General features: G+C 38.2%; 1 protein-coding gene across 2 annotated transcripts in view; it reads right to left on the reverse strand.

The window, feature by feature from the left end:
- The window catches only part of LOC149567028 (uncharacterized), a 105,226-nt gene that overhangs the window by 72,533 nt on the left and 16,960 nt on the right, over positions 1–15,733 (reverse strand). For both annotated transcript variants that reach the window (XM_089820249.1, XM_089820248.1), the window contains exons 2-3: positions 5,618–6,879; positions 5,060–5,138 (exon numbers count right to left, since the gene is read on the reverse strand). In XM_089820249.1, coding sequence (XP_089676375.1) covers positions 5,060–5,138; positions 5,618–6,879 — 1,341 coding nt within the window. The remainder of the gene's footprint in view (positions 1–5,059; positions 5,139–5,617; positions 6,880–15,733) is intronic.

Consider the following 15,733-nt stretch of genomic DNA (forward strand, 5'->3'; position numbering starts at 1 on the left):
CTAAATAGTGTGGTCAATGGGTATTCAGATGAGAGCACATTGAACATTCCAAAGTCTTCTATGTCACTAGCTACTGATCAACAACCCCTTTTCCCCGGTCAAACACATATTTCAGTCACCTCTTCTATGTCAAGTACAGTCTGCCCATTCGGGGATAAGACAACTAGCTGCCACTGTGTACTGAGTTATATACATATATATACTATATATACATATATTTATATATATATATATATATATAATTCAGTCAAAAAGGATAAAGAACCTCTACATATATAATTCAGTAAATTAAATTGGATTCCAAAACAAATCTGATCTCAAAACTTAACAGTTACAAACCTTGATATTAATAACATTCTTAAATAGAAGGACGGTACACCTTTTATGGATATTTCTACTTACAAAATCTACAATATGATTAAGAATGATGATAATATAGTATATACTTAAATCATTAAATCAGAAATGGAGCCTTGATTGGCCAGACACCAAGTGGCACTTTATTTTAGATATTTGGGGGCATCAGCCTAGTGAACCTAAAAAACTATGTTTCAGATGGCCTCTCCTTCTCAAAAAGCTTCTTGTTGGTAATATTTTGCTTTCACTTGGAATTACCCTCTCTTGTTGTTCTCTTTGTCATGTTCCCGAGAATAATCAGCATATTTTCTTTGATTGCAAATTTGCTATCTTGATCTAGTCCACTTTTTCTGGCAGACCTATTACTTGAAACTCCCCTTCTAATTTCTCTTGGATTGAGATTCTTGCTGCATTTGTGAGTATTTTTTATGCTAAACTTAATAATCTTTGGTCTTTTTTTTTCTGGTGAAGTCCTTTGGTTTATTTGCAAAAAGAGAATGAAGTGTTTTCACTTAAGGACAGTCCAAGAGATCACACATGTGCACTGTCAGGAGTTTTTTCATGCCTATCTACCTGACATGGTAGGGGATCAACAAAAGGCAAGATAGGACGGATAGGTGGTTCAAGGTAATCAATGCCATTGGGTGGGTGACTTTATAAATGTCATACTTTTTTATATTGTGCTAGCAAAGCAAATTTTCATCGTCATTCATATATGTCAATTGTCATATGTTGAGAATTGTGCATAGGTGTGCAGGCACATATGCTCGAGGTGAATATTGAGATTTCTTAGGAATTCAAGCATTTAACGAAATGAAAATGCATTCATTTCACTCTACATGGAGCTACTTAGGCTAAAGGTATGAGTTGTGGTATTATTCTATAAATGGCATTTGCAGCAAGTAGTGATTCACTATCGAGCACTCCTGAGAAAGTTTTATCCCCCGTCAAATGGAAACTTCAATTCATTTGCTAGCAAAGAAAAGACAAATATCTTTTGTGAGAGAGTTATCTAAGAAGTGGTTAAATGTCATTATCTATTTCCCACATGATTTAGCAGTGGATGCTATTAAAGCCATTCTTAACGACGAGTTCTTGATGACTTACCACAAACACAAGTCAGCACCAATGTCTCGACAATGTTTCTTGCGATAATGCAAGACACAAGTGAACCAAGAATAGGTGTGAGGAGTTGCATGAGAAAGTCTTGAAGGCTACATTCTTGGAAGAAACAGATGAAGTGACTGAGAATAGAGATAGGGGAAAGACCATCCTAATTTCCCAACACTTCTATGCAATGCAGGGAAGTGGCAAGTTGATCAGGAGGTTTCCAATAATCTTCTCCCCACAGCTGGATAAATACGAAGAAAGAAAAACAATTATCAGCCGTAATATCGTCTTCCTAAAGAATCTTTCTGATCTTGTGATGATTGACAGAGAAAGGTGGATGAAAAACTACATCTAATGTGAGGGTATGGACAATGACAGGGAGGAGGATCTTGTGATAGAGGGAGAGATCAAAGAAGGCCTAACAAAGAGGAAGACTGCAAGAGGGAGAATCGGCATAGCTGTGGACCAGGCTACTCCACTTATGCTCTATTGGCTTGGCAATCCTAGTACTTGACCAGATGCTTGTCTAGGATCTCCTTCCATAATCCTAAATACATAGATAGTTTTCAGTGCAGTCATAACAACAGATAGGATAGATTCAACAATTTTGTGGCGCTTTTACATAGTAACCTCCTGGCCCAAGGATATCAGACAATTCTGAGCCCCACTTTTTTGGGCTTAAGATGAACTTGCATATGGGAGATACTAGTTGGATTCCCATCTTTCTTAGATCACTGATGTAAGATTTTATAATGATTAATATAGATGGGAGTCAGCCCTATCAACTATTAATCTACCAAAAAATAATAATAATGTGACTTTATAAAGTCACTTAAATAATTTCCCTAGGTGGACGCCTTTGAGGCAGTGATAAAATAAAATTTATAAGTACCATGAAGCATACTAATTAAAATTGTTAAATAACCTAAAAGGGGCATTGGGTTTTGAGGAAGAAGATAAAACACAATTTGGGCGCCCAATCAGAGATTATTCAAGAAATTTCATTTTGGAGAGCTTGGCTTGAGAGTTGAAGCAAAGGTTTGAACCAAGAGCTTTTAAAGACAAAATCCTTCACAAGATTGGATATCTCTGAGAGTGAAAGATCTTTCTAGGTATTCTTGAGGCGATCTCATTTCAGGGATTGCAGAACTTAACTGAATTTATTTATAGAACAATTGATAGAGTTTTTGAAGGTAGATTTGAAAGTATAAAGTGATTTTAGATTTGAGGTGACAGAAAGCATAGATTGAAGATCATTTACTTCTCCAGCTATACAATTCCTGGTGCAGGCTGTACCACTTCAGAGGACCTAGCATGAGATTTTGGGAAATTTAAAGGGCAAATTTGATGAGGATTTCTTGAAAAAAAGTAACAATATAGAAAGTAGGGGCCAGCATCACTAGCACTAGTATATAAAGCACCACCAGTACCATGAGAAAAGACATAGGTTGAGAGAGACGAAAAGATAGAAGAAGAGAGCATAAGCATCAGTAGTAGTTCTAGCACCAGTACCCACAGCTAAGCAAGCATCATAAGCAGCAGTAGGTTATACATAAGTTTATAGGTTGATTCTGTTCTTTGGCTGTACAGAATTGTTCTGGCAGACATATTTCCTTCATTGTTCCTGCTTCTTGCCTGGCTAGACTTGTGAGCTAGTAGATCTGCTTCTTTCAAAAATTAATACTCTTGCCTGAAGCTGAATAAGTATGTTTTGTTGCATCATTTGAACAAAAGTTGTAGTTAAGGATTGAAGGTTTTTTTGTTGTATTTTTGAAATCATTATTTAGTTTGCATTATTACTTTCAATCATTCACATTTCCGCATTGTTTGAAATTTGAGAAAAAAAGAGAACAAATCGAAAATCAGAAATTGCATTATCAGAACAAGGCAGGACATTTCAAGGAACCATTGTTCATAAGCTAACCTTCTTAGAAATAAAAAGTACCTAGGAAGGGGACATTATAGACAACTCATACAAGAATCCCATCCATTAGTATCCTACCTAAAGTTAAATTAGAACATAACCATTTATCTGTTTACTTTAATAAGTCCTTGTCACTGAGCTTGTCAGGAAAAAATACCATCTTCAATCACTCATTGAGGCACAAGCACATATCATGGCTACGTCATCATCCAAGACCTATCTTAGGCACCAGTGCAACTTGTTGTAATGTGATGAGTAATGCAACCACCTTTAAGATGTAGACTTATAATTAGAGTTTTGATATTTGTTTTGATGCCATGGATATCATATCCCAGGAGCTTATTATACGTTTGAGAAGATGTTATATATCTGTTTTCCTTCAGCTAAAATTTGCCTTTATAGTGATGTGATCAATGTATATTGGTGTATATGATCACATTAGCTTCTATTTGATGGTGCTATTGTGTCTTTAAGATTTATTTATTAAAGGGTGCATGAAACACGTTTTCAATCCTTAAAACACTCAGGATTTTTTGGGTTTTCCAATTTTCAGAGTCTTTCCTGTGTTTTTACAGAGCTTGGCTGCTGAATCTGAGTTCAAGTAAATAATCAGCTTGCAGATTCCAAGTATTGTAACAAGAACATACTCTGATACCACATCGATGAATTTATTTACAGAAAAGAATAATATGATAAAAAATATTTCATGAAAATCGATAATAACAAGCCCCACTTCCAAGAGGCCACCTCCAAATTCTTCAAAACAAGCAAAACTTGCAGTACCATACTTAACGACTACTTACTAACTCCCATATATATAGCCATCATTAGGAATATTAGCAACCTAATCCAATAAGGCCAACCTAGGTTGCAATAATTATACATACAGACTCATAAATGACAAGTAAGAATTATGTGAGCCATAATTGATTATATCACATCCCAATATGAATATATGCTATAGGCCAGAGGCACGCCATACAACAGTAGAAATATCACCAACACAAAATGTGAAAAGGATGTATGGCTAATATGGAATATTGTGGAACAGATATTTATTCTGCAAGCAATCCGACAATGATGAAAGAATTTTAATTTGCTTGATAACTATGTTACTCAGGGACATGTTTCCAGAAAAAATTGACCCCGTTCCCACGTCCCCCTGTCCCGGAAACTCGGAAACTTCCAGAAACCTTTCCCTTGGCTGTCCCATAAAATTAATGCTTCAGTTTTGATAATTTGTTTGATTTCCACTCTCATGTGAACTCTAAAGTTAAATCATTTAACACAAACATTATATGTTAAGGTTCTATAATTTATATAAGCATGCATTATCCATGTTTTTATATGAATATTTTAAATTTCCCTGTATATTTTAAATTTTCCCTACTTTTTATATAGCTGTTCCCACTGCCGTCCCCTGCTCCGAGAAAAAAAAATCCGTCCCGGAAACCCGTTTCCCTGTCCCCACATCCCCCCATCCCAGAAACCTGGGGTAACATAGCTTGATAAGGGAGTTCAATAAATTGGGATGAGATGACGGGCGAGCAGAAAATTGGGGAAACTACAAGAGAGGGATAGAGATCACTTAAAATCAATCTGAGATATAATTAAACCAGAAACAAACCATATTTGGAAAAAAAAGTGCAGTTATATATTTACAATCACCTCTGATTTTATATTAAAGCTTTCAGAGATGCTACCAGTACCAAATGCTCCATCATCTATATCAGGCAAAACCCAGGGCCTGCAAAACATAGACAAAAGACTTAGGTCTTATTCTTTTACTAGTAAGAAAATGCATTTATCTTTTGACAACAACATACTAACTCCAGTGCAACAAAAAACATTCATTCATATATTGAAGTGGCATCTAATATAATTCATTCACTGATTACGAAATGATAGTCAGGCAATGTTTACAAAAATCTTTCACTCTCCAAACAGCAGAAGTTTCACTTATTATATTGGAGTGTTAATTCAAATCTCATCTATCCAAATCAAATAAGCTTATGTACATGCCTTGGAAATAACAACAGTTTCAGAAGTTGTTTTCATCAAACTCCATTAATTATCCTCAGATAATAGAACAAACTCATAAAAAAAGCAAGCACTAGACCTGCTTTTTCTAGGTAGGAAATGCACAAAAGGAAAAACAAGTGGACCCTAGTTTAAACAGGAAGTGTAAAAAACGTCATGTAATTACTAAAAGCTACAATTCCACACCTTCCATTTGAAGAGACGATAAAGAAACTTTCATCCTGAAAATAGTTTAATGCCTTCACCAAACTTGCACGATCCTGAAACCAAACCAATCCTCTTGTAAATTGTTCCAGTTTGAGGGCTGGTAAAACATGAACGTGAGTAACTCTGCAACCCAGGGAAGTTATGAGTTCCTTCACATCAAATGGGTTCACATCCTTTTCCAGATTATCTAAAACCAGAGCTTCCAAGGCAGTAAATTCTCTCCCCTGAGTTCTCACATCACCATAACACTGTTCACATACACAATCTGTGCAGCAACATCTAGATACATCAAGGTCCATTTGAATCATCATGTTTCCTCTTTCACTTGATAGCATTGGTTTTATACAATTCCTATAATGTCTGCCATTTGAAACCCTTAAGTAGCCAGTTTCTGCCCCATCATAAATTGACTCGTCTTTTGTGAGTGCACTTACAGCAGAAATAGGTAGCTCGTTGCACCTGCGCAATGAGGAATGAAAGAAACATTGGCAGTGAGCTGTGAAAGTGTCACCAGAGGTTGTTTTACATGGATCGTATGCTGGCAAGCTTGACTGTCTCATGTTTGACTGAGAAGGTCTTGAACAAAGCTTCATGGAACTCGGGCTTGTCTTTTGGCATACATTACAGGTAACATGATTTGATTGAAGATTGTAATCACATTCAGAAAAGGGCATATCAGCATTTTTCTGATTATAATCCTCAACGTTTCTTCCACTAGTGAACATCTCGCTATGTTTTACAATCCGCCGCTTAACATTGCCCCTAGAATAATGAAGGAAAATTCTTTTGCCAAAATTGCCCTCAATAGTTTTTCCATCCATCTGCTCCTCTTCCATGGTCAATTGTTCACTTTTTCTTTTAGAATTGTACCCCCCATCCTGATTTTCCATAGCCAAGGATGACGGTGACCTTTTCGCATCACCATGACCAGATAATGAATAATCTTCAATATTCCCTTCTTGTCTTGTATCAGCACTCAGATGACTGTTCATCTGATCTGCTTTTGATTCAACTGCCATTGAGTGGAGATCCAGACTAAGCTCTTGTTCATTAGATTGAACAAGCTTTACAAACTCTCTGATTATTGGATGGATTTCAATGCTCCCTGTAGTCAACAAGCATATATTCTGGCAAGACACCGAGGTAATTCTAAATGCATTTGGTCCAGCTTGCCACAAAACCTTAAAAGTGCATGTGCACTGGTCTTCGCCATCTATCGAACAATGTTCAGACTTACAAACCTGTAACCATATATATTCTGTTATCATAATGTCAACTACCTCATGAAAATGCTAGCTTACCATCAAAGAAACAATGGAATAATAAACCAAAAATATAATATGATAAATAACATATCTGGCACCCAAATGCAAGCATATGTTAGGATATCCTTTCCCGCGCTGGCTTGGCTTTATTTATAAAAAGTGAATCGCAGTTTTAGGACAATATCTATGTTCCTCAAGTTTAGTCCAAATTAATTCTGAGATTTTTGTACAAGGGAGCCATCAATATAGCACACTAGAAAAGGGAATCAGAATAAAGACAATCTACACTGACCACTGATTGTGCCAGCAAAGTTGATGCACAAGCACAAATGACTTATTTGCAATATCACATATCTAAGACCACTTTAACTCTTCTAGCATAGTGCACCTATGCAACCCAAGAGATTGGTTTCAACCACAGTCAACATCTCATACCCAAGACCACATCACAGAACAGAACAGTATTGAGTCTTGACGATATGAAAGTTCTTCAAATTATGGGAGAAGCGCCCTTAGATGGAACTAAACCTATACTAACAAAATTTATCATATGGACACTACTAATTATCTCTTGAGGTTTTTGCATTAAAAGTAAACATCTGACTGACTATGTTTTATCCCACATGCAACACCAAACTGTCAACAGTCAAGACAACAGTGAGATTTTCAGATATATGAGGGATTAACAATTCAAGCATGAACAACCACAGGTCTAAACTAATTGGCGCAGAGGCTTGTATTTAGCTGAAAATTGAGATTTGATTGAATAACACCAACAGAAGTCAACTACCAGCTGAATCAAGGACCAACGAACTGGTATCAATATAAAATAATTATATGAATAAGCATCACAAGGTTCCATTAGAAAAACCACTAAAGCAACATGCAAAATTATCGCCTTAATGAAAAACTGGCATCAACAAAGTTTGACTAGGTTAATTCAATTTACTTGACGGAAATGCGTATGCAAGAGAAATGATCTCTCTATAAGTTTCTATAGCACAGGCTTTACATCAACTCACAAACATTCATTCAGTACACAAACATAGAGAATTAACTTCAACCCTTTGCATGGCAATTTCAGCAGCATGAGTCTGTCCTCAACCCTCCTATATTATGTGTTCATCATGCACATTTATAACTCTTGACAGCAGTTTCTCAGATTAAAATTATATTAAAATGTAATAAGTGCCCCTGGTTCTTGCCCAATATTCTGCACTGTATTACCTGAGTAATTTTGTCAAAGCAGTCTGCTTGCAGGTGTAAATGTATTGTTTTCAGTTTGAAAGAGGAATGTCAAATGTTTAATATGAGTTTGGGCAGATTTCTTTGCTCAGAGAATACCAAACATATAGAAATTGAATATCAATGTGACAGGATTAACAGTGAAGTCATATATTTAATCCATCACTGCAAAAACAGAGATAAGAACTTTATTTCTGACCTGTTAAAAATTACACAGGACATGAACCTTCAATTGCTCAACATATCTTCAAATGTGCAAACAGCATGATACCAAATACTTTATTATAGACTTCAAGACCAGTTCATCAGAAAAAATGAATAAATTACAAAACCATAAAACTCTGCTGATTCACAGATCTCATCAAACTATAGTCTTTCTGCCAGAGACTGCAACTATAGGATTTTCCATGATACATTTGTTGTCTGGGTAATCAGGTCTGTGGGGCAAGCAATTGAAAGAATTCCTTACCATGTTAGGCATATTCAAAGACCAATCGAGGGTCACCCTGACAAAGGTCCTTCTCACAATTTTGCAAATTGGATTTTCAAATCAGATTTTACTTTGATTAGAGTTTACAGATGCAGTCAAAAACCCCATAAATTACCATGTTTTGTATCAGAGAGACTTGCGTTTTTAGAGTTCATTTGGCAAATGCTTTGGTTCGAAAAGGAGATGAATGCTCCAAGGAAGAAGGGCACATTCATGCCCCATGTCAGGTTTGTGGGTTTCCAAATTAGTTCTACCGTGATTGAACAATTACAAGAGTATTTGAATGAAACTCACAAGTTGGAGAGAGGAGAAGATAGATTATACGATCGTGAAGGACATATCAGATCTTTTGTTAAAGAATATAGACGCGAGCTTGACTTGCTGGAAGATATTGCAAGGAGCTGCATGAGCACTTCTGATGTAATGCAGAAGTGGAAAAAGTGGAATATGTTGCAAAAATTGGAAGATGAGAGGCAGAAGAAAGGATTGATAAAGTTACATGAGGAGCGGGTCAATTAAGTTCTTAGGATTGAATTGTGTAAGAAGGATTTTGAGAAGTTTTAAGGTAAATCTTTCGATGTCCCATCTCCTAAGGTCAGGCCACCTCCCAAAAGGCACAGGAAACTTATTATTAATGAATCAGATACTCATTCCCCACCACCCATAAGGCAGAAAGGAGAAGATTTCCTTCCCATGGTTCCTTATAGTAATTCAGACGGAAAGGTGGGAGAATCTGAAGAATCTGCAGCCACTTTGAAAAATTTGAGAGGAGAAGAAACAGGTGTTAGAAATAAGAAATACTGAGAACGGGGGGTGAATCAGTATTCCACAAACTTTTGCCCAATTATGGATATCTTTAACAATCTTAAAACATGCATATGTGAATATGCTAAAAAGTAAACATAGCAATAACACAATGCAACTCATAACACCATTATTTGCTACCTCGGGAAACCTTGGCTAAAGGAAAACCCCGGTGGGGATGGTACCCACAAAATGATCCACTAAACAAAAGTATCTTGTGAAGAAAGATATTGACCCTGTTAGAAGTCTACTACATCTGTATAGTGTCTCGGTCCTTGTTAGAGTACTGGGCCTCGTTAGAAGCCTCAACCCTATTAGAAGTTGTTATTACAGTTACAAAATGCATGCAAGATGAGACTACTACCCAAACATGCAATTACAATAATATTTTGTACACAAAAGGAATAGGTACATAAACCTTTTAACAATGCTGATATCTGCAACATCTGATTTGTCCTTTGTAGCTCTCTGTACATAACTTTGCATATACTGATCTTTCTCTGCTCTAGCATCAAGTTCGCATCATAATACAATAATATTTCATCACAAAAACTTTACACAACTTTGCATCCAAAATTCTGTCCTTTATACCAAGTAATTCTGTCCTGTCAGCCTTCATGTCGCCACACGTGTCCCAAAAATTAAAACTAACTCTTGCCCACTTAGGGTTAACACTAGCATATCGTCCCTAAATAGTCAAGCAATTATTTTGATAAACATAATAATTTACACAAATAACCACTTTCCTTAACTCTGTTTTGTTCTGCTTGTACATAACTGCAACTGATAAAACATTAATAACTTCGTCCTTACTGCTCATAATGACTCGTTCTCTTTGCATGTAGGATTATCATACCCTCTCCTTGCTTCCCTGAAGTGCACACATGCCAATTCATTGTCTACTATGTTCGCAAACCAAAAAGGTGTCTATGCTAACAATTAAACTTTGTGAGACTTAAAACAATTTTCTAAGTCTTCAAGGCAAACTTTGTTTTCATAACACGCTGACTTAATAGGGATGATATGTTTCCATAAATGATAACCATAACACATTTCCATACCTCTTAGCCAAATTGCCAAAAATCTCCCCCTTTGGCATTGATGGCAACATATGGGAAACTTGGCTGTCTTAAAATGCAAAATTTCAAAATTGTGAAATTCTTCAGATGGCCATCCAAAATTTTCAAAAGGTGGATCATTTCTATTATATACCTTCTTTACATACCATCTTTACACTATGCATACTCCCCCTTAGTCTATACTCTACCTTATATCTCCTCGTACATACAATTTTCCATACAATCACTCCCCCTTTAACATCAATGACAAAAGTGAGTCGAAAAGCTATTTATAAGCCAAAATTTTGATTCCACCTCTCTTCTATGTTGATGAATTATTTAGCAATGAGATGCAATTAGAAAACTTGCCCTTTAAATTGATCAAATCTTTGTTCCATGCATCTTTGACTGAATCTAACACAGTGATGAGAGCGCAAAGTCCATAAGATGCCAATTTTGTAGCTTGGAAGTCTGGCTATGCAAAATGTTCATAAGATGTCTTCACCTTCAGACAATCATCAAGTTGTTTTTGTTGAAAGGGGATTATTGAAATGTGTTTACCGCATAGGTTAATTAAGAATTGCACACAGATAATGAACACGAACAGCAAACTCCTTTTATTATATTCGCATATGCCAGGACATTACATTATGCTTCATAAGATGAATGATGATTTACAATGATCCCAGACAGGATATAAATACTATCTGCCGAACCTTCTCGAAGGAGTTCGTCAGCCACAAACATTATGTCCGCTACAAACTATTTACCCGTTGGCTACAAAATCTTTACCGACGACGTCGGCTACAAAATACAAAAATACCGACGACAATCAAGTCAGCTAACACAGTTTCTACCGATGACACTTAGCAGATTACAACTCGGAAAGAGTTCGTAGTCTTCTATTTGCCAGTGGTAAAGGCCATTCACCGAGTCTAGGTCGTCATCATTCGATCCTCCTTCTAGTGTCAATACTCCTCCTTCGTCCAGTTCCATTCTCCTCTTTCCTTCGTCATCACTTTCGCCTTCACCTTCTGAATCTGACGATGCTACCTCCTCAACTACCATTTGTGTGTGCAGGTCAATTACGAATCTTTTGCCTCCGCGCTCTATTGATAGGGTATTACGTTTCCAATCATGTTTTACTTTTGCTTGCACCAACCAATTATGTCCCAGAATAGCATCATATCCTTTTCTTTTCAATGGAATGACTACGAAGTCCAATAAAAATGGTTGTGTTCCAATAGTTACTGGTTGCGCCCTCAAGGTTCCCAACGGTTTGATCCTATACTGGTCTGTCGTGAGCAACTGGAATGTAGGTGGCCACAACGTCGGCTTTCCCAACTTCTTCCAAGTATCCTCTGGCAACACATTCACGCCAGACCCTCTGTCGACAATTGTGTCTGTCAGAACATTTCCCAAAATCCCCATCTCGACGACCGTCGGATGTGAGTGCCAGCAGTATTGGGTCTGTTGTCGTCACTTCCCTACTGTCCCTTCCTGTGTCCTCCATTGCTTTCGAAAACGGTGTATGATTCAAAATGGCCGTTCGTAATTGGGGCATTGTGAGGTCGTCACTTATCTTGACCGGTACCTCCGTTTGTAAAATCTGTCGTACGATGTTTTGTTCTGCGTAGTTCCTTGCCAAGGTGTCGGTGATGTCTTTTAACTAAGATGTCTCCGCGGACGATGCATTCTCAATCTCCGCCCATGCTTCCCCAAATTTCCTCTTTTCTTCCGCCAGGTCCAAGTACTCTTTTGCTTGCCTCCGCGTAATTGCTAGAACCTCTTCTTCATCCGTCCTGACGATGATCAGATTCACTCCAGACTTCGGGCACTTAGCATCTTCATGGTCTCCGGGTCCGCACCATCTGCATAATAATTTCGGTGTGTTTGTCATTATACAATCCTGCGCAAAATGACCCCACAAATTACATGTTCGGCATTGACAATCGGCCGTCCGTTTGCATCATACTGGATTCGACTTCAATTGCCATTATTATTATTGTTCGCATTGTTATTGTTGTTTTTCCCTCTGCTATTATTCTTGTATCCTCCTAACGTGGCACCATCAATGTTTGCATTTCCGTTCCCTCCTAACGTGGAAGCTCCCTATGTAAGAAGCACCTGTGGAGATCCTCTTGTCTTCATGTTAAAGGGACACTCCTTTGTCGAATGGCCCATGATCTGACAAATGTCGCAAAATTGGTTCTTTGGACAGGATCTTTTAGTGTGACCGTCGGTCTTACACTCTGTGCACCACAGCTCACTGCTCTTTGTCTCCTGCATATTTTTAAACTCCTTCATCATGCGGATCATGTCCTTCTGTAGGGCGCAGACCTTCTTGCTACTGCCTTCATCGTCGCTGCTATCTTCGCCAAAAGGCTTGTCGTCATCAGGATCAGACGAACTAGTCTTCTTCTTCTTCTTTGTCTTGTGCTCACTTTCGAGATTCAATGCTCTGTTATAGGCTTTCATGTATGACAACAGCAGCACAATTTTCATTTTCTTCCTCAAGTTTGGGCGTAGGCCTTCCACGAACCACCTTTTCTAAAGTCCGTCCGCCGGCTTATTTTCCATTTTGTTTATCAAATCTTTTAATTTCCTGGCGTAAATGCAGACAGTTTCGTTCTTTCCTTGCTTGGTATTGAAGATCTCTGCCACAATTTCATTATCGTCTCGCAATAGTTGAAATTCGGCCAGAAACTCCTTTTTAATGGTATCCCAACTGTTTAGCTTTTGTGGATCTGTATCAGTAAACTAGTCAATTGCCACGCCCCGTAGGGTGGCCGAAAATTGTCTCATCCAGTCGTCTTCATCAGTTATCCCATTTGCCCTCTAGATCGTTTCACATGTTTTGCAATGTTGAATGGGATCGGCTGTACCATCGCCATCGAACTTCGGCAGTTTCTCTTTTGGTCCAGCCATCACAATTGGTTTCTGTAAACAGGCGTTGCTCGGTCCTGCAACACTGGCACTCTTCACTCCCACACCAGCGGTCTACACTCCCACACCGGCGGACTGGTCTCCCACATCGGTGGACTGCACTCCCACACCAGCGGACTAGTCTCCCACACCGGCGGACTGCACTCCGACACCGGCAGACTGTTCTCCCACACCGACAAACTATTCTCCCACACCAACAGACTGTTTTCCCACACTATCAAACTCAACAACTGCGAACCTTGGTGAAGAAGGGTGTTCTGAAGTTGTCCCCTGCGGAAGTATTTCCCGGACGAAGAGTTCACTCCACGCTCTTGCTCTGTCGGCACTCCAAGCCGTGCGAGTCAATGCTCTTCCGTCTGGATTCTCTTCCCTTGGCGAACACAAATTCAAAAACTCCTCCCATGCTTCTTCCACCAATTCCACCCGCTGCCGAGTTTCCTCCAACAAGTCTTCCGTGCTCCGGTTTCCATCGGCAATCTTTTGGAATCTCCTCCGACGTTTGGCTTGCTGTGCCAGAATTAAATTTTTTTGCACAGTACGGATTTTATCTTTTCCCTTGGCCTTATTTCGATCCTTATTAAGCTGATTTGGCATCAATCTTCATTCCTCCCACCTTCTAGATTCATAGGGCAACGGCGCCAAATGTTTACCGCATAGGTTAATTAAGAATTGCACACAGATAATGAACACGAACAGCAAACTCCTTTTATTATATTCGCATATGCCAAGACATTACATTATGCTTCATAAGATGAATGATGATTTACAATGATCCTAGACGGGATATAAATACTATCCGCCGAACCTTCCTGAAGGAGTCCGTCAGCCACAAATATTATGTCCACTACAAAATCTTTACCCGTCGGCTACAAAATCTTTACCGACGACGTCGGCTACAAAATCTTTACCAACGACGTCGGCTACAGAATACAAAAATACCGACGACAATCAAGTCGGCTGACACAGTTTCTACCGACGACAAAATGAATAAGATTGATGAACCTATCATGGGACAATCATTATTTTGTCACCGATGTCAAACCTACTACTTATTGGTGCGACAATTGCTTACTTTGGCCTTAATGTAATCATTTGTTTGATTGATGAAGAGGATTTGAAAAGAAAGGATAACAAGAGAACCTAGAGAAAGGTTGAGTTATTTGGTGTATAAAAGAAGCACTAAGCCCAAGCAAGACATTGATGATATAGTGTATTGTTTATCTACTTAAGGTTATAATGAAAGGATACTTGAGCAAAGACTTGAAAAAGGCTAAGTAAAGAAATGTGTCTGGCAAGCCTAACCGAGCATACAATGCAAGCCAAGAAAAGTTAGTGCAAGCCAAGAAAAGTTAGTGCAGGCCAAGCATAAAATTAGTTGAAGCTAAGCAGTAAGTTCAGTATTCATCGAGCAAGAGAAATCTAGTTAGTGCCGAGTGAAGCAAGTTAGTAAGTGTCGAGCACCAGGAAAGACTTAGTGTATGTCGAGCATCCCCTGTAGGCCGAGCATCAGAAGACAGTGTTTGCCAAGCAAACAGTGTTATTGCCGAGTGATAGTAAAATGAGTTAGATCGAAGATTTAACGAATCTAAGCTGACAAAGTTGATTTCTTGAATTGTGTGAAGCTTGTGGAAGATAACTATTATGAGATGGTGGCATAGAATTCAAGATAAATCGTTTAGAGGCAAACTCAAAGAGGATTGTAGAGGAAGTTTCTAGAAGTGAATGAAATGAAAAGATGGATAGATTGAATGAATCTAACCTAACCCTAGAATGGACGATTGTGGTTAAGCAGCAAAAGACTTAAATTCTCTATATAAGGAGAAAGTAGACCAAAAGCAACTGGAGTCATGCGTGAGAACCTGAGAAAGACAAGAAGTCTGGAGTGTTGCTTCATATGGTGGCCGAAGGGAGAGTCTGCAATTGGTATACTAAGCAAAAGGGTTAAGGAGATGAAGGCTTGAAGGGTGAAAAAGTTGTCAGAGACGAAGAGGATGAATGCCAAGTAGAATGGAGGACTGAATGTGAGATCTGTAATCTGCAAGTGAGTTATTTCATTATCAGATCAAGTCCTGTTATTACTCTTTAACAATTGTATCAATCTAGATAAATCTTTTCGTTGAACTAACCGTCATTAGTAAATCCTTTAACAGGGTGACATTCTAATAGAATGTTCTAAAGTCTGTTTACCGCATAGATCGATTGATTAATGCACACAGACAGTAGATGGAAATAGCAGAACTTCTTCCTCTATTCGCATATGCCAAACATTACATTATGCTTGATGATA

The sequence above is a fragment of the Cupressus sempervirens genome, chromosome 3 (genome assembly GCF_028749045.1).
Source record: "Cupressus sempervirens isolate cs-2001-9-10 chromosome 3, ASM2874904v1, whole genome shotgun sequence".
In the NCBI taxonomy this organism is placed as follows: Eukaryota; Viridiplantae; Streptophyta; class Pinopsida; order Cupressales; family Cupressaceae; genus Cupressus; species Cupressus sempervirens.